Consider the following 25,714-nt stretch of genomic DNA (forward strand, 5'->3'; position numbering starts at 1 on the left):
TTTTCCGTGACCATATTGTAAACATCTGGAGCACTATGTGAACCAGATTTTCGGTTTCTTTAGTGACCCCAGGGCACATGAAAGGGTGTTCAGTTAATATTTAACCAATGATAGTCCATTTTTCTTACTAAAAGCCTTCCCTTTTAACTACAAATAGTTCCTCAAAAAAAAAAAAATCAGCCCTAAGAGACTACAATGAAATAAAGCATCTTCTGAGTTGAAATACTTTCCAGTCAATAAAATGCTTTCACCAGCTGTCCCCATTAATTCAATGTCTAATAGTGTGATTTTTGTTCTAAAAGGCTTATTTCTCTACTGACCAGTTTCTTTGGGGTCTGACCTAGTTTCACTTCAATCTGGATCCATCAACTAATGGACATAGACACATGGAAAAATCTGAGGACACTGCATTCCTTTATGCCCTTCAGCAACCACAGTTACTTTACAACTCTTACTGAGCTTCAGTGCTGACTATCACTGGATAACTGCTTTGCAATCCCATCAAGAAATATTTAGGTGGTCTTCCCATCAGCCTAAGATTTGATAAACATCCCTAAAATTATCGACTGCTTTCTCATCTGTTACAAAACATATGTGAGGGCCGGGGATGTAGCTCAGTGGCACCGCATCCACCTGGCAAGAACAAGGTCCTGCGCTCAATCTCCAGTACCAAAACAAACAAACAAAGGTTGAAATTAGATATATGAGATACAAGTTTACTTACAGGTTCTTATAAACAGAGGCATCTATTTACTGGTCTCTCTGGGTTCTTAGTTTTGGCCAATAATAATGATAGATGTTGTAACCCATAGTTTAATGAACAGTCGGAGCAAGGGTAGAGCATCGTCTCCATCCCTAGTTGAGGCCTACATAGTTTTTAGTACATCCTTATCTCTGGGGTAGGGATTCCATCTGGGATATGCTCTAATTCCTTGCTGCTTGCAGGTTCACAGCTCTGACATCACTCGGGATGCCAGGCCACACAGTCCTACTGAGTGAGAATTTGATTTCAACAAGACCTCCAGCTGATTTGTTCACACTTTAAAGTTTGAGGCATGGTGCTCTAAACCATGTAATGATACACATTTTTATACAGTTAGATAAAGTATTGAAATTCTGAGAGAAGTCAACTCCTATTGAGGCAAAATCTGACTCAGTCTCTTAACACAATCATGTGATAATCATGTCACTAGTCCGGAGGTACCACTGCTTTGCTCAATCTCCCCACAAGACATCAGGGTGATGTCAGATAATCCTTTAATAAAATTCTGAACGCTGAGATAGGATATTCTAATCATATGTACCCAAAAGATGTACAAATGGAAAAAGAGGGGGGCAACAGTGACAGAGAAAGAAGAAAATACATGGATTCTGACGGCACAGTTGCCATCACTTCCTGCACAGAAATTATGGAGCCATATAGATTTTAAAGCAGAAGCACTGTTTGGCCATTGGACACCATACTTGTAAAAAAATTATTTTACAATCCACAAAATTCTCCTGAGAAATAAATCTAGAACCTCACAGTACTTTTTACTTACCAGGGTTTACTTGGTAGTTTTGAAGGTAAAAGAGAAAAGAAGCTTAGAAGGAAGTCATCCCTGGATTCATAAAAGAAATTTTAAAAGGAAACTGTTCTTCTTTGTGAAAACACCATATAAGCTAAAATACATCCTCCTTTGATGGCAGAATACCCTTTGTCTGCTAGGCAAAAGTGAACATTTAGCAATTTGGACAAAGCATATGAATTCCCACTCTTACTCTGCAGACATTGGGTAAGACATCTGCTAGACACTGTTTCCACTAAAAATTTATTAAACATCCCAAAAGGTCAAGGGAGAAAAAAGGAGGTATGTAAAACCTCTGGTTTTCATTTGATAGCCACAATTATATGCTGGTTAAAATTCCATCATGGAAAAAAGACAGAGTCAGGAGTGTAGCATTCATATCATATGGCCACTCAAGTAATCAGGGCTAGAAGGTGAAATATTAGAACTGACATCTAAATTGTTCCCCAACACATTTAGAACCAAAGGGCTCAGAATAAGGTACAGAGATGAGAATCTAAACACACAGAGAGGGAGTTACTCGATCCTGAGATTTCACAAAGCAAGAGCCCATGCCAACCTACAAAATTCCCACAGCTCCAGTGGGGAAATAAAATACCCATTCTCGACAACGTAGAAGAATCAAGCTACACAAACTGGCTCACACTGCATGGTTAATTAGTTTCTTCATCAAGACAGTATTCCCCTAAAGCTTTTATTCTAGAAAAGAAAGTCTTTTTCTGCACATAAGGGATACTTGCCCCTCTCTGACAGAATTTACGAGTTTAAATACAGCTCTTCTTTTTATTAGGTTTTGCCTTGGGTCAAATCAAAGAGTATTTCCAAAGAACCTCACATGGTACAGAAGTGCAAAATAACCTGGCAATAGGGACTGACTAACGTTAACCACAGCAATTTAACAATGAAGGTCAGGGCCAGGGATTTGGCTCAGTGGTTCCACCACCTGCCTCACAAGTGCAAGGGCCTGAGTTCGATCCCCGGTACCCAAAAGCAAACAAACAAACAATGAAGGTCAGTAACCATGTAAAAAGTACTAATAACTATTAAACAGAACAGGCTGAACCTAAAATCAGTAATGCGATCCAGGACGATTTCTACCTGTACACATATATGCAGTGTTTGAGGACTTTTTTAAAAACATCAAAAGGTCTTCAAAACCTGTGCAAAAGATAGTCTCAGGTGTCACTTCAATCCTGTTTTATTTCACTTCTGAGTTTCTCTGAAACATCCATAGCTTGTCTGTACTAAGTAAGGCCAGTTCTATCTTCATGTTTATACCTTTTAAATATCACTCTTCTGTCCCTTCTACAAGATAAAGCATCTACAAAATGCTGTAACATTAAAAATGGAAACTGAAAAGAATACACTACTGAGGTCTGAGTGATCCAGTAGGACCTGAATTCTCTTCTCTTGGTAACCACATGAACAGCATTTAAAAGCAGAGATTATAAATATTTAAAAATTTTTCCCTAATAAAGAAAAGTGTGCACTAATCTTACTCTGAAACAAATGGCAATACAAATAAATACAATTTACCACTCCTCGTCTATTTTAACATTTAATAAAATTTAGATGCATTATTAGTGCTTAGATAATACTTTACTGACTAATGTCAAGAGTGATGCTATAAAGTTTAAAAGTTTTATGCTTGTCTTCTAATAAGATAAATCTAAAAGCAAAGCTGAACAAAAAATTCAGAAAAATATAAGGCATCACTCAATATAGCATTGACTTCTGAAGCTCAACATTTTCAGAGAATCATATATGGGTCACTAGCCACACAGAGCTTATGAAGAGAAACGCAGGGAACAATGAGGCTTTGAAGAGAAAAACGGAAGGATCTTTCAATACAGCTCTAACAATTGGTCTGTCTGCTGAAAAGATCTAAAATTTCACAATAATAAATTTGACGGCAATCCCCTAATAATAAATCCCTAGCTGATTTCATGAGGCTGGCTTCCGTAAGTCTCCCCTACAACTGAGAAAAGTCAATGGTGACTCCTAACTGAGATATACAAGGTGAATTCAGAAGAGCAGCTGGATGCACACATCCTGCTGCTCATCTGCCATCTGAAAACAAACCCCAGTGCTTCCAGACACATTTCACTGTCAATGTCGTATGTCAAGGAGATCTCACTTGACTGAGGAACAAGCTGCTGGGGTAAACGTGTTATCCACTGGGCAGAAGACTAAGCCTACTGAACACACAGCCTTCCAGTGCCTGCCAGATGATAAACAGAAAACTGGAGCATTCCATTACAACCTCCTTTTATCTACTCAAACTCGAGAGCATTAAGAAACAGTAATATACGGTCTATGATCAAGCAAACTTGGGAAAGATCTTGGGCAAATATAGCATAGTTAATAGAAAACAGACGGAAGTTCAGGACTTCTAGATGAGATGACAGAGACAATGCTGGTGGCTTTTTGTTATATAAGAGTTACAATGCAAACTGCTTTCAAAATCATTTCTCAGTTGCTACAACCACCCCACGAGGGGTAGCATAATTATCTCAATTTTATAGGTGATTAAATTGAGGCACACAGGAATATGTCAACAGCCACACAGAGAGCAAACACAGGCAATGAGATTCACTGCAGGACTCAGACTACAAAGCCACGCTTGACCACTGTGCTGTCTTTCTTACATGTCCCCTGAGATCAATGTCCTCAGAGAAATAAAGAATGGACCTGGCCTACAATACTCCTATCCATTCTGCCTCATCTCTCCTAAAGCAAAAGGAAAGCACTTTCAAAGCTGCACAAAATAACTGGTCTGTGGCTTAAGGTTTTTTGGCCTCTTATTCCCTCCTTCCCACAAGCCTACTACCCTACTGAAATGCATTAAATCTAATTCTAAATGAGCTTCAGATCAAAAGTCAAGCTATAACATAAAAACAGGAGAAGGAACAGAAAAGCAACAAAGATCGGGCTAATTGGGAAGATGAGATGACTCAGGTATTAGACGCTGTCATGTTGAATCCTCCTCCTCGATACATGTTTGGGGCCCCTGGACAGGGAGATAAAAGCATGGATATAAACTGCTGTCTGACTTAGTCTAGAAATTGGTCAAATACATTGATGGCAGTTCTGAGTCCTTACCTGGACTTTATATAAAGAACCTCCTAGCAGAAAAACCATCTGGGTCTGAGAGAAAAAGTATCAGGAAGAAAGCATAGAAAGAGAACCTACACTGAAGAAGTTAAGTGTACTTACCTCATCCAGTGGAAGAGTGCAATACCTTCTCTCATCCTCTCTGTCTAAATCAGAGGGTATCTGGGGGTTCCTAGCTAAACGACCACAACAAACAGGAGTAGGGAGTGCAAGACAGTTGGTCATGGGCATCAGGAGATGGGGTAAGGTTCTGATCAGTCTTTGCTTACTGAGTTAGACTGAGTAAAGGGGTTGAAGCAGTGGGGAAAATTTGAATAATGATGACAAAAGACATAATCCAGCTTCCCACTGAATATTTCAGCTAAGTGTTGTTCTCTATGAGCAATAAATAGATATGAAATATTAGCACCTCAATCGTCATGCTCAATTACCAGAATGTATAAAGAATCCAAATATATCAATAGATCTTTCCCTTAGTGCATTTCTATTCCTTATCCTTTGCCCCTTTCCCTAGACTATTCTTTTTAATATCTCTACATTATATATTAGTGGTGTCCATGTGGGAATTTGACTCAGTGACACCATATAGTAAGGATAAAAAACTGCTGTCCAGTATAAAAATCAAAGCATACACTGAAAAAAATAAAATTAATATGTGCCACAGCACAGATGAGACATCAAAACATGCTAAGTGAAACAAAAAGAGCAAATACTGTATAATTCCACTTGATATGATATAAGGTGCCTAGAACAGCTCAATTCATACACAAAGTAAAGATTACAGGGGCTTGGGGAAGGAAGAGAATACGTAGTTACTATTTAATGCCTGCAGAGACATGGGACAAAGAAAAATATTGACAATAAATAGATTAACAGTGCTGATGGTTTCAAAGCACTAAATATACTTGATGCCACTGAACTGTCAATTTTAAAATAACTAAAACAGTTTTGTGTTATGTGTATTTTAAACACAACCTAAAATCAAAATACAATAGTTCCTTCACAATTACTGAAATGACAAAACAAAACAAAACAGAAAAAGCTTTCAACAGAATTTCTCCTTCAAATATTTTAAGAACAAGTACTGTGTGTGAGGTGTGGTGGCTCATGCCTGTAATTCCACTGTTCTCGGAAACTGAGGCTGAAGGATCCCATGTTTGATATCAGCCTGGACAACTTGGTGACTTGGAAGACCATGTGCCAAAATATAATACATATATACATACATACAAACATATATACCAGACAGACAGACAGACACAAGTAAATTTTAAGTTGCTTGAGGACAGGGACCAGATCTGTTATGCTTACCACTACTATAGAGCAAACTTGCCATAATGTTTGCTTGATAAATAAATGCTTAAAAGAAAGTAGAGAAAGGGTTCCCCTAAGTAGGGAATGCAATATTTATATATGAGAAAGTATAAGGAATATATTCCGAGGGAAACTAACAACATTGCTATTTCCGAGCTCTTTCTATTTTATGTCTTTCCTTCACGGCACATCTTGTAATGTCTTACACATAGTAGGCAGCTAATAAAATTTTGTATAATGAAAAACAAATGGTTATAAAATCAATGTCATATTACTACTGTACTATTCCCTCTTTTAAAAATTATTTTCTGCAGATGTACAGTTCCTTCTGTCACCAAATGAAAAAATAATCCTCACAGCTTACACAAAGTGAAGGTAAAATATAAATAGCTAGAACATATCGCTCTCAGAAAAAGAAACAGCAAAGATGAGACACACTGTCTTCTATTTAGAAAAAAAAAAAGGATTTATTAAACAGCTTAAAATTCGTCTTTATTTTTGGAAGTAATAAATGTTCAAAAATAAAAGAAAATCCAACTATTTACTCTCCAAAATCAATGTCCATTCTTTACAGTAAATGGTTGAGTGAATACATTAAAAACATTTAAGGCTGCTATCTCTGGGAAACACAAAGAAAAATTTTTTTTAACTTACTGCAAATTATAATACATTATCGATATTTCTCTTAATTCACCTATTAAGTAATCAAGTCTTTCTTAAATTTACTTATACACAAAATTACACAGAATGTGCTTATGGCGAACATGAAATTTACTGATGATTCTGCCAACTAATTTTTACTATGTATAACATTTACACTGTACATTAATTACTGCATGATTCAATATAAAGTATACACAAGTAGAATACTTTTAAAGCATAAAACCAAATGCTGACATCTTTAACATTCACCACCTAAATCAAAGGTGAATCCACATAAACTCATGAGAACCATGTGACATATTAGTATCACGCTGAACAATATTCAAACGTGTCCTTCAACTTCCACCTCCAGCACCCACGACCAAAAACTGTACCCCAATTAACAAAGGAAATGAATTTAACCTCCACGGATGCCTGGGTCTTACATTGCAATCTCTTTATTTTTATCTTGTTTATGACCAGGTGAGCATCTTTTTGGAGCAGCCTGTCTGCTGCCCTGCTTTTTCATGCAGGCAGGGTTTCTGCATTAGCATCCAAAATGCCAACAGTCTACTATTAGAGGCAGCACTTCAAGCAGAACAGCATGAAAGATTATCACTTCCGTACATGAAAGCATAACCACTACAGGTGTAATGAAGCAAAATACCAGCACGCTGACCTCTACTCCACAGCACACACTTAAAGCAGGTGCACTTCTGTGCTTCAGGAAGGGTGGGGGTGGCACTAGCAGAGAGGAAGCCCCAGATCCCTACTACATTAGAGGTATTTATCCCCCTCAGATACCAGTTTACCCAAAGAAAAAAGTGATCTCCCGTCCTTCACTTGCTCTCCTCAGAGGGCACTGAGCCAACCATAGTCAATCAAAACAATCCGTAAGATCTCTTCAAGCCGTAATGAACAAGACTAATTGCAGGAGAAATAAGACTCAGACATGGCATAGAAGAAATCACCGAACCTATTCCTCATCTTATCGCTGCTACTGGTGTTTACAAACTATAAGCAATAGCCTCAGGAGCCTCTGCAGACTCTCCCATGAGTAACCTCCTCTCAGATTCCTAATTTAAATACCTCTTCATCAATCTGTGATGGTTTTGGCAGTTAAATAGAAGGGAGTGAGTAAAATGACATGCATAAAGTGAATCCTTTTCAAGTTGTAAATGAATGAGTCAGGATTCTGACTTGCCGGGGTGCTCCAAATTAAAACCCTGGATATAATTTTAAGCATGCTCTGCCTTACCGTTCTGCTGTTGTCTCTCTCAGGCTCAATTCACCTGGAACTCTTTAACATATCTCTAGCAATGCATTTGCACGAGGCCAGCCTCATACAGCAACTGAATTCACATCTTTCTGCACTAGCAAGCTGAAATGGTATGGCCGTACTACAACCAAGACAGGGGGAAGCATTAGCAAGAAAAAAAAAAAAAGAGAGAGAGCCAGAAATCATCTCAGAGAAGCTGATCTCTGGGGAATAAGACCAAAAATGGTTTCAAAAGAGCAAAAAGGACATGCAAATATTCCGTATCAATAGCACTAACAGTTCATTTTTTTTCCCTAAAGAAATCTGATTTTTTTTTTCCAAGCACGATGGACTTGCCTGTGGAGTTCCCAGGAAGGCAGAGTAAGTGGGCTCTGCAGCAGCATTGCAGCCAACGTAACTGTGCATATGCTGTCCAGGCAATTCACAACACACTGTCTCTTCACAGAGATATTGATTTGCAATGCAGGGCTGCTTAAAAGAATACAGAATGGAAGTCAAACAGCTAATGGTGATTGCACAGAAGGAAAAACATTTTAGCAAGGGGATGCACCTCACTGTGCTCACTTCAATTTTTTAAAAGCACTGGAGAAAGCCAGTAAGTGTCCTGAGTGACAACCCCAATAATCTGAGGTCCTACAGAAGGCCAAGTTTAGGCTACCATCATTAATGCTGCAAAAGCTAGGAAAATGGTTTGATGTGTCTATGTGAATACATTTGTAAAATGCAAATAGAGTATATTGAGGACTCTAAAATAACCATACACCAAATACATGAAGCTAAAAACAAAAACAAAAAAAAAACCACAGGTGTAACACTGACAAAATGCAGAATTATGAACCTGCAGAATTTACTGGTGGGACTAGAGTTCATTCCAAACTCAAAAATAAAATAACAACACAAATCAGATCTCACAGTCTTTAGGCAAATTGTGCCAAGTCATGCCACAAGGTGCTGGGTGGCAAAGAAAGTATGTCAAACAACTACTCTCTCAGCGACCTCTACAGGAAAGTGGTTGATCTACAGTTCATCTTTGTTAAGGTTTCCTAGCCTCCGAAACAGAACCACAAAAGTTCACAAATTAGAATAAAATACAACAGTACAACTGAGAAACACCTTAGACAAGAAATTAAAAAGTCAATCATGAAATCTGACCTCAAAAAATTCATTTACTTTAAAAAGTAAGAAATTAAGAGGTAGTAACTACTAGGTCCCTGGTGAGAGGTCAATATTCCCATAGTTCCTGGTATTCATGGATGATCAGAAAGCCCAAGGAAAAGCATTTTTCCTTGGCATATTAATTGGTTTAAATGAATCATCCCTCCATTCCCCTACTTGTAAATCATCTTCACCTTCATCATTGAATGAATGCTACCATGAAAATATTCTACTTTGTTCTCCTAGAACATACAAATTCATTCAAAAATCTTACTGAAAGACCTTAAAATATAAATATCATGTATTTCCTTGTTCACCAAAGCCAAGAAAGAAGTCTATCTCCTTAATTTCTGAAGACTATTAACTTGTAAGAACATCTGCAAAATGGTCTTTATATAAGCACTTCTTTCAAGAAGCTGAGGTTTTATTTGTGACTGCTCATCTCTCTTACCCACAAAGACTTTTCCAGAGCCAAAAGCATGTCTTATGTGAATTCTTTAAGACTTAATTATATGCTACCTCATAAAATTCTTTTATCATTGGCATTTTCACTGTTTTAAAGCCCTTGAGAGATAAACCATATAAAGTGCATCCTGATTATTCCCCCATTGCATGTAACAGAAGGCTGAACATCAAGCAACAAATATTAAATAAATATATAAAATAATTAATGTATTTCCCAGATCTATATTTTAGACCTAACGGCTGTTCCTAAACAATCACCCCTCCACTACCATGCTATGTTCCTGGAAAGCAAACAGTATTAAAAGGGCTGACTGCATTGAAGTAATTCCCACATCTTTTCAATCAAGTTTTCTAGTAAGAAGATGTAAAGTGTTCATGTTTACTAAGGCATAAGGAAAGTGTTAACAAAACACACTTTCTCTTTTATTCTTTGATTTATTCCTTCAACAAACATACACTGATCTTTCCACCATGAACAGCCATGTTCTCTGTATTCAAGGAACTCAGTGAGGGGTTAGAGAAGCAGCAGGTGATTATAATACACTGAAATAAACGCTTTGAGATCACTCTGATAGCTGTAAGTAACCTTCCTTGGGCACCTCAGAAAAGACTTCACAGGGAAGCTGGCATGAAGCTTCCACACTCTACCCAAGACGGGAAGAGCACTTGAGGAACAGCACAAAACCTGAAACTGGAAAGTGTCTGGGGAAAATGCCAACTGGCATAGCAGTGGTGGGCCCTGGAAGGCTGAAGAAAATGTGTTTCGATGCCAGATCATAAAAGGCCTGTGTGCCATAATAAAATGATAAAAATTTATCCTACAGGAAGTTGCCATTTACTGTACAAGGGAGGCCCTGAAGGACTATAGGCAGAAGGGGGAATAGAAGGGATTTTTCACTGTGCAACAAGAAAATGGCACAGAAGATGCATTTGGAAAAGTCAGGGGAGTAAGAGGACGGTCACTTGGAAAGTTAAAACAACAGATTAGACAAGGTGCTGAATGAAAGTAATGAAACTGTGGATGGATGGGTGGATGGATGGAAAGACAAAGGAGGCCAGAGACATTCAGTGCGAGTTACACAGAGTGACTGGACCCAAGGCACACACTGACCCAGCGGAAGTGAGAGAAAGAAGCGTCTGCGACGCGGATACTTGTTTTTTCCCTCAACACTGTTCCGACCTCGGAACTCCCAACTCAGTCGCGCGCTCTGCCTATAATATCTTTCCCCAGACGATGCGGCTGGCTTCCCATTACAGAGTTGGACCTCAGGAATCCCTTCTCACGATCCTTCCCTGGCTTCCCTCCCTCCTCTGTCCCACGCAGGCTTCCGTTCGCCAACTGGCTCCATCTTCTTGTTCATCTTCTTCCCTTCTAAATGTAAGCTGCTCCCGAGCACGGGTTTCTACTCTCTCGGCCTCTGCATCTCCCCAGCCCACAGAACAACACTCAGTGCCCATTGAATAAACAAACAGAAGAAGAAACTGGTAAATGCATATGGAATGGCAACACACAGGAAGGTAGAAGAACTGAGAGAAAAAAAAGCCAACAAATATAACTTTACAGTCCACCACAAAGCGGAAGTAAAGACAGTGGCTACAGGGAAAAGCTGGAGGAAATTAATACTATGTTCAGGCTGCAAGGTAAATCATTTTTAGCGGACAGTGACACAGATCTGAAACCACACCATCAAACAATAGTAGTACAGGTTGAAATAAAGTTTGCAGTTTCAAAGAGAAAAGACAAAAGGGTCTTGAAAAAAAATCACCTCAATGAAGATAAGGAAAACCTAGGGAAGAAGACTGACAAACATAAAGATTGGGATCTGATTATCTGCTGAGGTCATTTCTGCAGGTAAACAAAAACTGATCCCATGAAGTGCCCATCTTTATAGGACATTTTTTAAAATTTTAAAATATACTATATTTCACTGGCTTTTTAAATAGGTTATAATAAGCCCAGTCTTCAAATCACTCTACTCGATGATGGGGTCAATTATGGACATCGGTGACAGCCTTCAGGGTTCAGCAGCAAATCCACAGTGCCTACTGACTCCCGCTCTCCATAAGCTGACGTCTATATCTCATGTTTATGGGGTACAAAGAGATGGTATGATTGAGGAATTCAACATACAACAATTAAATCTCGAAAGAACATGTCCATCATGTCAAATACAAATTTTGTCATAAGAATATTTGAAAAGTACTCTCATACCAATTTTGAAGTATATAATTTGGTATTTTAAATTATGTTCACTAGTCTGTACAAAAAAAGCAAAATATATACACAAAAAGTTATCCCTCCTGCCTGAGACGGAGCATCATCACCTTGTTCTGCTCCCTCCCAATCTCTGGAAGCACCATTCTACTCTTGGCTTCTAAGAGTTTGATGGTTTTAGCTCTATGTATGACAGAGAACATCCATGAGAGCATGTGCTACTTGTCTTTCTGTGCCTGGCTTAACTCGCTTGGTAGAGGGTCCTCCAGTTCTATCCATGTTGTTGCAAATAACAAGTTTCTTTCTTTTTGAAGGCTACTCCACTGTGTATATACACATTTTTTTTAATCTACTCATCCACTGATGAACATTTAGGTTGATCCCATGGTTCGGCCACTGAGAATACTGCTGCAATGAACAAGCTGATCTCTAAACTGATTTCAAATCTTTAGGGTACTCAAGAAATGGGACTCATGGATCTGCATTTTCAGCACTACATTCTGTACTGTGCTAGGTGCTCTGTAAAATGTTTCCTGGCTAGAGATATATCCTGTGCTGATCATTATAAAAATGCAGAAAATATGCTCATCTTAAAAGAGTTCAGATATTAATTTCATTTAGGTTAAAACTTAAAAGCCCAAGGACAGGACTACTGAAAAGGAACTTTAGAGCGTTATGGGTATCAAGAAGCAGCATGAAAGGTGAATGCTAACTCCAATAACAGAAACAACATAAGATAGTAACAGGGGAAAAAAGGCTTATTTTTACTTAGCTTTCAAAAACCTCATGTAAAAAAACAAAACAAAAGCTCATGTAAGTCCAGTCACGCTTCCATCCAAAGGTTTTATTCTACTCCATTTTATGGAAGAATTTTTCTCTTTCCTTCACATTGAGTCTTCGACTGCACCAGTAACAGTACATCTGCCACTCAGTGTTTTCCTCCTCTTGCTTAAATCTCTAATCCTTTTCACATAAGACTTGTCACTGCATTCAGACCTATATTGACTTGTTACATAGCCACCATACAAATGACTTCTGCATGCACACCCCTGCACATTTACATTATGTGTCATTTATTCGGGTTGACACAGAAAACATGTGGGCCTTTGTTGGCTGTTTATGACCCAGTAGGGCACGGAGGAGTTCTGATGTGATGCCATGCCCCAAGTGGGCAGATGTAGCCAAGGTGTAAAAGTGATTTTGTTATGACCACATTCTCCACAGAACACAGCACAGAATTCAAAATATTCAGAACTAATACAATCTGAGAAGTGAGAATTAAATTATAAATCTCAGTGGCAGACACAAGATTCTGAGGTATCAGCAAAAAAGAAAAGCAAAAGGCCCTCAGAGAAGATGTGAGGCTTTTTCTCTTTTTCTGGTATCATGACACCAATGAAGACAGAGACTACAAATTCGTGGCCATCAAAAAGTGCCTTCAGGAGTGAAGCCTTATGTTTTTATAAACTTCCTTAAGTTTTTGAACTAACTGCGAAAAAGAAGATAAAATCTAGCTCTGGGTTTTAAGTCAGCTTTACTGGTTTTGGGAACTTTATCCCAGCGTTCTAAAACTGTATTTAGTTGGAAGCTCCCACAAGGAAAAATATCTTTAAAATGTGTCAAATAGACCTACAGAAGTAATTTGTAATTACACTTGACATTTTTAAAATCTAGAAAAACTGTCCCTGGTCTAGTATGTACTTGAAATGCTAAAATAAAAACTATACAAGAAATACTTTGCTCCCTTGCATCATTTTCTCTACCTAAGACACAGAATAAAATAGGAAGCATTTCCGGGGAAAGAGCGGGAAGCAATGATGAAAGGGTAATAAACCAAAGGAACTCAGGACAGAAATTAAAACACGCATTCCGATGTAGCATGACTGACTCCCCTCCGAGGGCAGAGCAGCACTCCTCAGTGTACAAATGCCGCATTTTCTCTCCGCAAGCATATCTTGCTGAGCATACAGAAGGATACACTTCAGGCATTCACAGGAAAATGGATGCACCTTGAGGCCATATTAAGTGAAATAAATCAGCCACACAAACTTAAATATCGCATCATTTCTCTCAGATGAGAAGCTGACATACAAATAACAAAGAAAATAAAGGGGCCAGGATGTAGCTCAGCGGCACTGTACCTGCCTCGCAACTACAAGATCCTGAGTTCAGTCCCCGGAGCCCCCCCCAAAAAAAAGACAGATAATAGAAAGTAGGGAGATATTTTTCAGATGGAAAGGGAAATTAAAAGATGGGGGAGGACATTTAGAAAAAAGAGTTGAGAGGTAAAAATGGAAATAGAGCTCTTACAATTGGGAATGAGACCAAGAAATGGAAAGACCAGGAAGGGGTGGAAAGGGTAGGAGTCAAAAAAAGAATTAAGATGTGTTATATACATTTACCAACTTCCCATGATAAATGTAATTAGTATAACAAAAGGCCCTTTCCTGTCAGTATCTGCCTTTTCAAGTTAACGCTGGTATAACTTAGGTCATGCTAAAACCACAAGTACATCACCCTCAAAATATAAAAGACAAATTAAAGGAGGTATGGGGCTAAGCAAGATGCATAACATGATAATTTAACCAATCCAACTCACTGTTGTAAAAGAAAATCAGATTCACTACAACAAATGCCTAACAGAGATATTAAGAACTCGAAAATGCCTTAAACTACTCTACAACCCTTCCACATCCAGTACAACAGTGACAACCGCAGCACTCAAACTGGCTGAGACCTTTCTGTCATTCCAGAATATGATTCCTATTTTCATAAAGAAGTAGCACCAATTGTCTGTAAGGACCAGAACATTTCTCTTCTCTCCCTAGGGAATTACTCCACACTCTCTATTCCATTCACTGAATTCCAGGGAGGATGGTGCCCCATCCAAGACCGAAGGATCCAACTTACACCAACCCTCCTTCCCCCGGACTTTTCCAACCAGGGCTCAGCTACATCTTATCTCTCCAGTTTGATGGTGACAAAGCAAAGAAAGTGTCAGCTTAGAAGTGGCCGTGTTTCTAGTCATCAGGCAGTCAGAGTGAGGAGAGAGAGAGAGAGACAGCCAGCATGGAGAGTACGGAATCCCCAGGCCCAGGCTGGGGTCCATAGCTCTGCGGGCCGCCTGACTCTGTAAGGCACATCTGCCCCAGCCTTGTTTCTATCCTGCCACACAGATCCTTCCAATTAATCTCAGTTTTACTTTAGATCCTCCAAGCAGATTTTAATTCCCTTGTATCCAAGAATGTCTGTGGCATATGGGCATATACATACAAAAAGGATGAGGAGTTCCTGTAGTGCAGTAATGCCACAGCTAGGGCTAAATAATTTAATAGGTGGGCTGCTTTAAACTCTGGGAAAGGGAAATATAATATATTTCCAAAACGATGGTTTTTACAGCTTTCGGAGGTTTGTACAGTTACTTTACACATCGACTTATATATACTAATCCTATAAATTTATACTATATTGAATATCATAAATATTAAACTTTTGCAACTTACTCATATATAAGGGAAAGCCATGCAGCATTAGCTATTAACCAGTTATCTGCACTTATAGAAAGCCTGAATGCTTTGACCAATTAGTTTAATCAGACATCCAAGTTGCTGTGATAGCACAAACTAAAAATTTTAACTACAATACCTAAAGGGAAACAAACTGGCAAGCTGTGTAGACACCACCGATAAACTGTTGGTAAATATAAAACTCATAAGCAGTTTAAAAATGTCAGAAACTGTGAAAGTGAAATCAGTTGTTACACCAGTCCTGGCCTTTAATAGATCTTGGCCATGAAGGAAAGAAGGTTATTAAAAACTACAGGACTATCAAGGGAATTTTGAGAAAAGCCACAAAAATACACCAGGAACTTGTGGCATATGTAAAGAAAGTGCTAAGAAGGCATCGTAAACTGTGCTTTCTGGGTTTCAGTCTTAATGGATTTCTGTCCATTTTCTATTTATTTACCCACCATTTATTAAGCTTTGTATTAGTCATGACAGAGGGTGTAAAGATAAGTGATATGCAACCACTGCTCTCACAAATACACAAATAAATATAATAAAAGAAATAATTCCTGTAGAAAGGTAACCAAAAAACGACAGTTCAAATCAAGACAGGCCTCTGACAGACCAAACAAAATTGGTAGATTTTCACTCTGTAATCCAACTCTGCATTCTAGAATCACAAATAATTCAACTGGTCAAATGCTGGGGGGCTATATATTCAAAGACTAGCAATGATCACTATTAACACCCGGATTGTTATCTATATCTGAACGTCATTTGATCATTTAACAAAGAGCCTTTGTAATATAGCAGCTCAGCCTAGGAGAACGAAGCAAGTTCCGTAATCCAAACTCTTGTGAACAATGGTTCTTTTCTCCCCTCTGGCGGAAGATCATCTGGATGGACTCCAGGTTCTCCAAGCACACTGCTTGCCCATGTGGTTCAAAGATGTGTTTTTTCCTAGCTGCCCTGGCTGCATACAAGTAAGCTTCTTTCCCATGCTCCTTAAGGACAGCTTAGCTTTGGGAATGGCTGCCACAACTGGTCACGAAGAGCTTGGAAGCCACAATTACCTCGCAATTCATCTCATTATTTACTCTTTTAAAAAGTGAGGGTTTACTTCTCACAAGACAAACACCAAATCGATTAACTTTATCAGTCTTCTCCTATAACCACTAATGTTTTTATCAATCCAGCTGAGGTAAAGCACAGTCGCTTCCTGACTGATCTCACCACAACCCGCACCTGCTGTGCTGCAGCACAGGACCACCCAACCGCCAGGAAGCACAGCATGCACCCCTACCATGGTGCAGGCATTCCTGGCACACCCACCAAGATTACACGACTCATTACTGTATGGGATCAAACTGTCAGCTCATTTCTCAAGCATCCCTCAATTCAATTCCTTCCTGCCAATTTCGCCAGTATCTGTATTTTGGTTTCGATTACCACTGCACCTTGTTTTAGCACCGTTCCATGAAATGCAAACACTTTTTTAAGAGCTGTGAGATACCCTTCAGCCTTTCTTAACATTTCCTTTAGATAAAGATGAATGGAGTTGCAGAATTACTTGTAGATCCATGTGAGTTTTAATGATAAAGTTGATTAGTATGCCTCTCTCACACTTTTGCTTGCTCTCTCACTCTGACTCCTTTGCTCTCTTGGTTTCTCAACTCTCTTCCTTTTCTCATATCTTATTCCCCCATTGTAACTGCAAAGCTGCAGCTTACAAGTCAGGGTGGAACTGAAATCCCACGGTTACACAATGACACTGAAAAACTGAGATTTACTCAACAGATGACAGTGATCACAAGAGATCTAACCACCTTCACAACACACCAGGGAAACTCAATGAGAGACAAACACTAGAAGTGAGATTCACACTTAACAAACAGGAAAATCAGCTACATAATGTATTCATAGATGACTTCTGTTGAAAACTTTGAGTAAGAGAAGATTTAAAAAACAAAAACAAAAAAACACATCCAGAATCAATTTCACTAATAGCAAGCGAATAACTTTCAAATAAACACTTTTCAATCGTCAAGCAATTCAGAAAAAAAATGGGGGTGTTTTAAGATAATTGATGCCAATCAGGAAGCAGAACTCTGTCTTCTGGGACAGCACTAAACAAAATGTTCCAACTGCTCAAAGAAGAAATGGAATTGTGAGACATCAGCTTTCAATACATACACAAATAACAGGCCTTCTTAGTAAAATCTGGTGAATCATCCACAATGCATATATCTGTGTAGAAACACAACCTACCACATGTTAAATCTCAATCAGAAAAACCCACTACTGTTCTGCTGTTCCTCTCATGTACTGCCACTAACAAACTGTATTTTAATACTAAGTAAGAAAAGGTATAGGCAGAATGTACCATCAAACTATCATTTAAATTATCATGAAATTAAAATAATAACTCTAGTTTTTAAAAAGTGACTATGTATAAAAGCACAGGTAAAATGCCATCACCCCAGGACTCTGCAGAAGTCCTTTTCTCAAAGTCCTTTCACCCACATTCCCCACAACATTGAATATGTATGCATGTAATTGTGAGAACAAAGAATTTTAATTAAACTACCCCATCCATTGGAGAAAACATTCATTAGTATGTACCAGCTAGTTTTGAAATGTTTAAGAACTTTTTAAAAATAATTACCCTGCCCCAAAGCATTTCTTTTTAATCAGAAATAATTACTCGGAAAAATGATTGTTTCTTTTAACCCTACTTAGATATTCAAAAAACTAGAATACTGTCACTTCCAGCAACTTGGCCTCAGACACAGAAGTCTTCTCTAAAATTTGTATTGTGAAATAACTTCTAGGTTTTTAGAAAAATCAACTATAGATCTTTTCAGCTTTCTACTAGTTCAAAGACAGTATCTGAACCAAATAGCAAGATCTTGCCTCCAAAAACCAACCAAACAAAAAGACAATATTTAACAACTAAATACTTAAAGAATGCACAGAGACCACACAGAGTTGATACCTTTTATAAAGCAATCTTAGCACAACAGAAAATATAATAAACTCTATGTCTTTTAAGACAGTTTTCTCGTGCTTACTGGTAATATAAATATTAGAGCTGGTAAGGTATATGTTCTTTTCATTTACAAAAAAAAAATGGAAGGAGGATGAAACTGTCATTATTCCCAAAGTTATCTTTTACTTTAAATCTCCCTTCATCCCTCAATACCTCCCAACCACAACTCCATTTAGGTTTTCCTGCATCTCCAATTCCTCAGAAAAACTGACTGACTGCATCTGCCTGTGCATTCATTCTAAGCAGGCTTCCATCTTCTCCATCCTACCAAGGCCAGCTCCAAGGCCTCGCCGTGTCTTGGAGCTGCATCTGACACAACCGGACAGCTTCTCCTTCCTCAAACTATTCCTCACTGGGGCTCCCAACACCACACACCTCTAGCTCTCCTTCTACCTCACTGGCTCTGCCTCTTTTTTTTTTTTTTGGTACTGGGGATCGAACTCAGGTCCTTGCACTTGCGAGGCAGGCAGCAGAACCACTGAGCCAAATCCCCGGTGGTTCTGCCTCTTTAGGATTCTTTGCCACACAACCCTCCTCCTCTTCCCAACCTCTGGAGCAACATGTAGAAATCTCAGGGTCCAGACCTCAGAACTCTTTCCACCTCTGTCTACACTCCCTCCCTACGTAATCTGACCCTACCCCACTGCTTAAATACCGTCAGTGCCCTGAGAGACCCTACCGTTCCTTACCTTCAGACTCATACATCCAGACTATTCGTGAGACAACTCTTTTCAGATATTGTAGCTGTCAATTTTCCATCACTATGACAAATAACTGACATAATCAACTTTTTTTTCTTGAGACAGGGTCTCCTTTTGTAGTTCCGGCTGTTCCCTGAACTCATGGCAACGTTCCTGCCTTGGCCTGAAAAGAGCTGAGATTATAAATGTGTGCCACCAAGGCCAGCCTGTTGTAATCAACATATGAGGAGGAGAGGTATGTTGTGACTAACAGTTTCAAAAGTTTCAGTCCATGTCATTCAGGCCTATTATGAGGGCCTCTGGCAGCACAGTACATCATCTCCGGAATGTGTAGCAAAGGATCCTGTTTACCTCCAGGAGGCTGGGAAGCAAAAAGGCAGGAACAGAGGGAGGATGGAGGGAGGGGAGGAGGCGAGGAGGCAGGGAGGCAGGGAGGCAGGAGCAGAAGCTGTGGTCCAAGTATCTCCTTCAAGGGCAGACCCCAATTACCTAACTTCCTTCCATTAGGTCACATCTCCTAAAGATTCTACCATGTCCTCATGCAACCACAGGCTGGTCACCCAAACCTTTCGCATAATAGCCTTTGGGGGGACATTCTAGATAAAAACAATAGCAAATATCCAAGAAGAATCTCAAACTTAAGTCCATACAGGAAATTCTTGATTCCATAACCTCTGAAAGCCCTGCTCTTCTACGGGGAATGGGAGTGGGGGTGTCACCACAGACCTCTGCACAGGGTCTACAGTCTCCCGCGAGGCGCTACAACACAAGTGGTAAGAGCAAAGAAACGAGACTTGGAGAAAACTGAGTCTTGGGGCTGATCAATGCTGCTCAAGGGAGCAAAGACAAGGGGCCCCAAGGACATCCAGTATTTACTGATTACAAGTGTGGGAAGAAAGCGAGCAGGGTATGCTCTGAAGACATCTAGCGCCAGAGGGCCAAACATCTGGCATGGTGGTTCCAGGGGAGGAGGTGCTGCTTATCTTGCTTGGAGAGAACAAACAGGTACTGGGACCAGGGGCAACTAGCCAGCAACCCTCTGGGTCAGTGAGAGACCGTAATTCAGGGGAAAGGATTCTAACTGGGGTCATGCTGACCTCAGCTACATGTAAGGGAGCAGAGCCCCACCACCTCACAGACCAGATCTTGGGTCTCTGCAGCAGCCACTGGTGGGGGAGCTATACTCGCCCAGTGCGCCATCTGACATGCCCATCTGAGTCATGTCTTTGGTCTGATTCCTGATATAAAACAATATAGCTGAATTAGGAAAAGCAAGAAGCATGTACCACATATAGCCTGCTAGCACTGGGCGGGGATGTCTGCTACACTCTCTCATAGTAACCCTATATCTCAAAATGGTCCTATCTTTCACTCACTCAATTTCTCTAGCAAGGACTGACTCGACAATGAATTCTTGAATGGGCTTTGGTACCCTATGTTATATCCAGCGGTTCATTCTCTTGGCTGAACTTTCAGACACATTCAGATCCAACCGCTTCCTAGCACGCCCACTGCTACCATACTCATCTACTCCACCACGGTATCTCAACCCAGTGATCACAGTGGCCTGTTAATCGGTCTCCCTGCCCTGCTATCCCAGCCTCACGCATGCCAGTCTATGCTCCACCCAGTAGCCAGGGTGCTGAAAAGTATCACTGCCCTGCTTATTTCTGATGGGAGTATGATGTTATGTCCTAACCATAGCCAGCCAGACAGTACCTTTCTGACCTTAGCAGGTTCCCTGCTCCCTGCAACTCAGCCACCTTGAGCTCTTTCCTGGTTCTTAATAAAATTAAGCCCTCTGCACTTCCAGGCTGTCTCACTGGTATGGAAACATTCTTCTCCTGGGTATCTGCATGCTTGGCTCCCTCCCTCCCTTCAGGTCACTACTCAAACATCAGCTTCTCAGAAATGTCTTCTTGACCACCTAGTCACCACCCACACCCCATCTCTCCCCTTTCCTTTTCTGGTGCTCAGGCCGACTGGATAATATCTGTTTATTATCTGGCTATCATCCCCACTAAAATAAAGCTTCCGTGTTGGCACAGATTTGTCTCTCTTGGTCTCTCTTAAATCTCTAGGGCCAAACTAGTAATAGTTTTTAAAATTGGCCAATAGTAGGTACTTAATAAACACTCACTGCATGTTCTATACTCTCACTCACTGCTTACTGAGATAGAGAATATACTCATATATTTCAATTGTTTATTTTTGAAACACAAGGTAAATATCAGAAGGAATCACTAAAAAATTTAAGTCATATTTTTAGAGCCTCATAATGTCAAGCAAGACATTTCCAGGCAAAAAGAGCAGCAGAGGCAAAGCAAATGATGAAGGAGAAATGACAGCATTTTTACATGAATACAGGGAGCTCCCCATTGGAAAGTTGGGAAGAGTCAGGTGAAGAAGAGAGGTGAAAGACTGGGAATGAGATAAGGTGGAAAACAAGACAAGGCCAATTGGGAAGGGTCTGTGTGTGGGCCTGACTTCTGTGTGTCAGCTTGCAGGTAACAGAATGTCACAAGCAGGAAAACAGCAATCAATTTCATTTATGAAAAAGGATTCTAGACACACAGGATTACACAACCCATACAATCAAGTGTTCTGAGTTGTAGGAATGTAGCCGCTCCACAGAAGCACAAAGACACAGCATATCCATCTCAAATGATGAAGTCCTCATCGTTCACACTAAAAATGATATTCGTAATTTCTTGTTCATAAAACTTTAACTGATCAATTTTCCCAATGAGAGATTCTCTCAGCCTGTTCCAATTTGAATGTTTTCAACTTTTAATCAATTATCTTTCGAAGAACACTACATGACAATCTTTAATTAACACACAGATTCCTGTACATGCACAGTAAATTAGTCTCCTTATAACATTCAGTGTTAATATTACTTTGGGCAGTGAACTGTTCGACAGAAATTAAACTATAGTTATTTTAATTAGTAAAAAAAAAGGTATCTGGTAACTAAGATAAAAAAATTTAGCATTATCTAATACAAACTTCAAATTAAAGTAAAAAAGAAAGTTCAGCTCATAGACACAAGAAGCATATAAGAAATCTTATCATTTTAAGGTTAAATAGATTTGATTTTAGTATTTAACATCTGTTAACATAAAGAAGCTTAATACAGAATGCATCTCGTCAGCTCACTAAGCTTCACTGTCAGTCAGATGTCGTCTAATGGAAATGGAATGGGTGTGTTTTATTTTTTAAAAGCATTTGCCCTCTCCTTGGCGTTTTCTGTATCCGTTGTACTTATGATGTAATTACTCCTTCCCTCTTCCTTACAGCTTGCTCTCCACATCTTGTTGGCAGTTTTTCCATCTGTGACTGCTTTACCGAAATATATTGCACACCTACGACACACCAGGCACTAAGTCAAGCACTAAAGCACAAAGATAAAAAGATAAGTTTTCTCACTGATGTCAGCCTTCCCATCCGTCTTCGTGCCCACTGCTCTGGCATCTACAGGAACACAGACAAACTCCTTCCTTTCACGGCTTACCTATGTTTGCTTTTACCTCTCCCCCATATGACTGCATTCCAGTGGCACATGCGTTCTTCAATGATTATTCCTACATTAGCCTCGTTACACTTTAAAAAGCAGCAAAACAAGTCTTAAAATAAACAATTACAGTGTGAGTGCCATCTTCAACAACTTTTCTCTGCGCGATTAGGAAGTTCTGACTGATACCAAGTAAGAGAGGATCCAGAAAGAGAATCATTAAGAACGAACTAAGCAGAAGGCCCAAGTCAATGATTATGGGATGTCCTGTCACTCAACTTCCTGAACACTGAGTCCACTGGGTCCAGTGAATTCACTCTAGGGACAAAGAAGCACAATTCCTTTGCACAAAACTGCCCAAATTATGCCTTCCCGAGCCACTTTCCTGAACAAGCCATTCCTAGAAGTTGCCAACAGTGCAACCATGAGTGTACAGGGAAAACTATAAAGATAGGCATCTGCATAAGCCATTCACTATAAAGCTGTTATAGAACAACGGAGAAAACCTCCAAAAATGTCTGTCCCATCTGGGCACATCCTAATAAGTGCCAACCTGTGCCTGCTTTTTCTTAACCCATGCTGGTTTCACAGACCAGGATCTGTGCCAGCTCAGGACTCCCCACCAGCTTATATAACTTATACAACTTCTGTTCAATAAATATTTAAGTATGAAGGAGTGCAGATGTTTTAAATTTTAAAAATGACCTTTAGACATCAACCTTAATATTTACATTCCACAGAAGCAGTCACATTTTAAATACCTTTGGGAAGAATAAATACACAGAGCAACCATTTCAAAATGGAAAAAAAAAGGATATGCACAAATTCTGAAATATTTCCTATAACAGCATGAAAAAGGAATCTGAATTTCTCACACACAAGCTGAAAGTACTATTCTTTCATTCATGTGTTTCACATTTTTATGCACTTTTCTTAGAATAATCCACAAGCTACAAAATCTTGCTGGCAAAATGTTTTTCTCTAGGGAGAATTTTTTTTCTAACTGATACTTCTATCAGTTAAATAGCCTGAATTTAAAGCAGTTTTTCTTTCTCATCAGAACAGTACTGTGACCTCTATGCAAAATATAATGAAAAACACAACTCAATGTTACAAGACAAAAAATGAAACCTAGGTTTCTGCCTGCAAATAGATCAGATCTACAATGTAAGAATTATTTCACACAGTTGAAACAAAGAAAATACAAATAATCTTATGCATGTAGTAACCCCTCCTGATAATGATATTCACCATGGAAAAATAGGGGTACCATTGGGAAGCCGGTTGTGATTACCAGCCTTCTTCCAAAATTTCTATATTGTCAAAATAGATACATAGAAATACTGTTAAAATCAAAATAAGATGAAGATAAATAGGTAGAGCCTGCTGCATTCCAATAAAATTTCTAGCCCATAGTAAACACAGAACTTATTTAAATGAAAAAGTCATGAGACTAAGTTTAAAAAGAGAGCCCAATCTTGTTTGCTAAATGCATAAAGAGTTTTCCATAAGTATTTATAGGACTGGTTAAAGAGCTGTATGATGGCACGTGGGGATTTTGAGATTATTATCTCCCTTTCATGAAACTGACCCACATATCAATGATGGCTCCATAATAATTGACTTCATGATCAAGTATGTGATGTAGCAAGAAAACAAATCTCTCAGCCCCCTCCTCTAAGACAGTAACACCTGAAAATAAGCACATTAGGCTTAACCCTAAAGAGAGAATCTCTTCCTATAACTATGGGAAGGATCACCAAGGAGTGTGTGTGTGTGTGTGTGTGTGTGTGTGTGTGTGTGTGTAAAGAATAATTCCAAAGTAGGAAAGTAGGACATGGCAGGTCGGCTGGAAGACAGGATGTAACCTGCCAGGACATGACCTGTCAACCATGGCCAAGAGGTATGGGCAGAGAAACTTCCCCCAAACCGGACATGAAAGAAGGCAGCTGTCCACTTTGCTGCCACTGTGATCTTGTTCCACCATCCTCTCATTTCTGCAGTGGCCTGTCCTGCTTGCAGGATGTATCTCTTCTCTTTTCTTTTCTTTACCATTTTCTTCCTTTCTTCTCTCTTCTACACTCTTTACTTTTCTTCCTTTAAGTGTAAATTTGCATTTAACTGTTCATCAGATGTCCTGGCCAATTCTTTGCGCAGGACAAAAAGCCTGGAATCACCAGACACCATGTCTTTTGGAAACAGTTCCCTGCCAAATAAATGGCGTATTATCGCAAACACTATGAGGAACAATAAAAGGGACTCATCAGCCGGGGGAATGAGCTCATCTGAGTTTCAGAAAGATCACTAGCAGCAATTGTGATACCCTATAGAGGTCAACAGTCAACAAAACCCAGCAGGAAAGGGCTGTCCTGTGGTAGAAAAGGCAACAGATGAAAACTGCAACTGAAGTGAAGGAGTAGAAAATGAACAAGAAACACATAACAGATGAAATCAACAAAATGAGCACAGAAAAAGGAGGAAAGTGCTGCGGCTGCTGCTGCTGCTGTGGGGGCTGATGAAGAACGCGATGGCAATGGCTGTAACCGATGCTATGATCACTAGAAGGAACTATGGTGTCTGTGTTTCAGTGTACTGAACGTTCATTCATATCACTTCACTTAACCCCATTACACAGGGTATTATGAATGGACGCTATTACCCTCCCCACTTGCCATATTGAAAAAGATGATGTTTATAGATGCCAAGCAGGAGGACCAAGGTCACAGAATAGTGGCAGAGCTGAGATTCAAGGTTAAGTCTGCTCGTGTTAAAACCTGCAGGCCAAATTGCTCCCTATACTTCAGGCCTCTCAAGATTTTGAACTTGTAGGTGACCAGAAACCATTACTTTCCTAAAAATACCTTGCTGTTATTATAAGACAATGATATTCCATACTAGTTACACTCTTGTTTTTATTAGTCTCTTGGTAGCACGATCTTTAACCATGATGTCAGTCTCTCCTTGACTTCACACATGGTGAGTGCCATGTTGGCTTCAGACATAAATAAGGACATTCTGTGCTTAACCCCCCCTCTATAAACTTGTTGCCATGGCAGTTCTGAGATTAAACGATGTTGGATTCTCCATCCAGTGCATCCTTACCTTCTGATAAAGGAACAGATCATCTGCACTTCTTCACTGAAAACAAGCCTTCTCACTTTTCTCTCATGTGATACAGATCTGGGTTACTCT

General features: G+C 39.5%; 1 protein-coding gene across 4 annotated transcripts in view; it reads right to left on the bottom strand.

Annotated features, from left to right (window-relative positions):
* Cdk14 (cyclin dependent kinase 14) overlaps positions 1-25,714 on the bottom strand; it is a 556,731-nt gene that overhangs the window by 452,261 nt on the left and 78,756 nt on the right. Inside the window, exon 1 of one of the 4 annotated variants that reach the window (XM_033758507.1) lies at positions 8,254-8,343. The exons of 2 other annotated variants lie outside the window; for them this stretch is intronic. In XM_033758507.1, the coding sequence (XP_033614398.1) occupies positions 8,254-8,322 (69 nt within the window). In that variant the 5' untranslated portion in view covers positions 8,323-8,343. Of the gene's footprint in view, positions 1-7,896; positions 8,036-8,253; positions 8,344-25,714 lie in introns of those variants that run through there. One more of the 4 variants, XM_010609533.3, reaches the window with a different exon arrangement.

The sequence above is a fragment of the Fukomys damarensis genome, unplaced genomic scaffold (assembly GCF_012274545.1).
Source record: "Fukomys damarensis isolate Sample0158 unplaced genomic scaffold, DMR_v1.0_HiC HiC_scaffold_4, whole genome shotgun sequence".
NCBI classification, from domain to species: domain Eukaryota; kingdom Metazoa; phylum Chordata; class Mammalia; order Rodentia; family Bathyergidae; genus Fukomys; species Fukomys damarensis.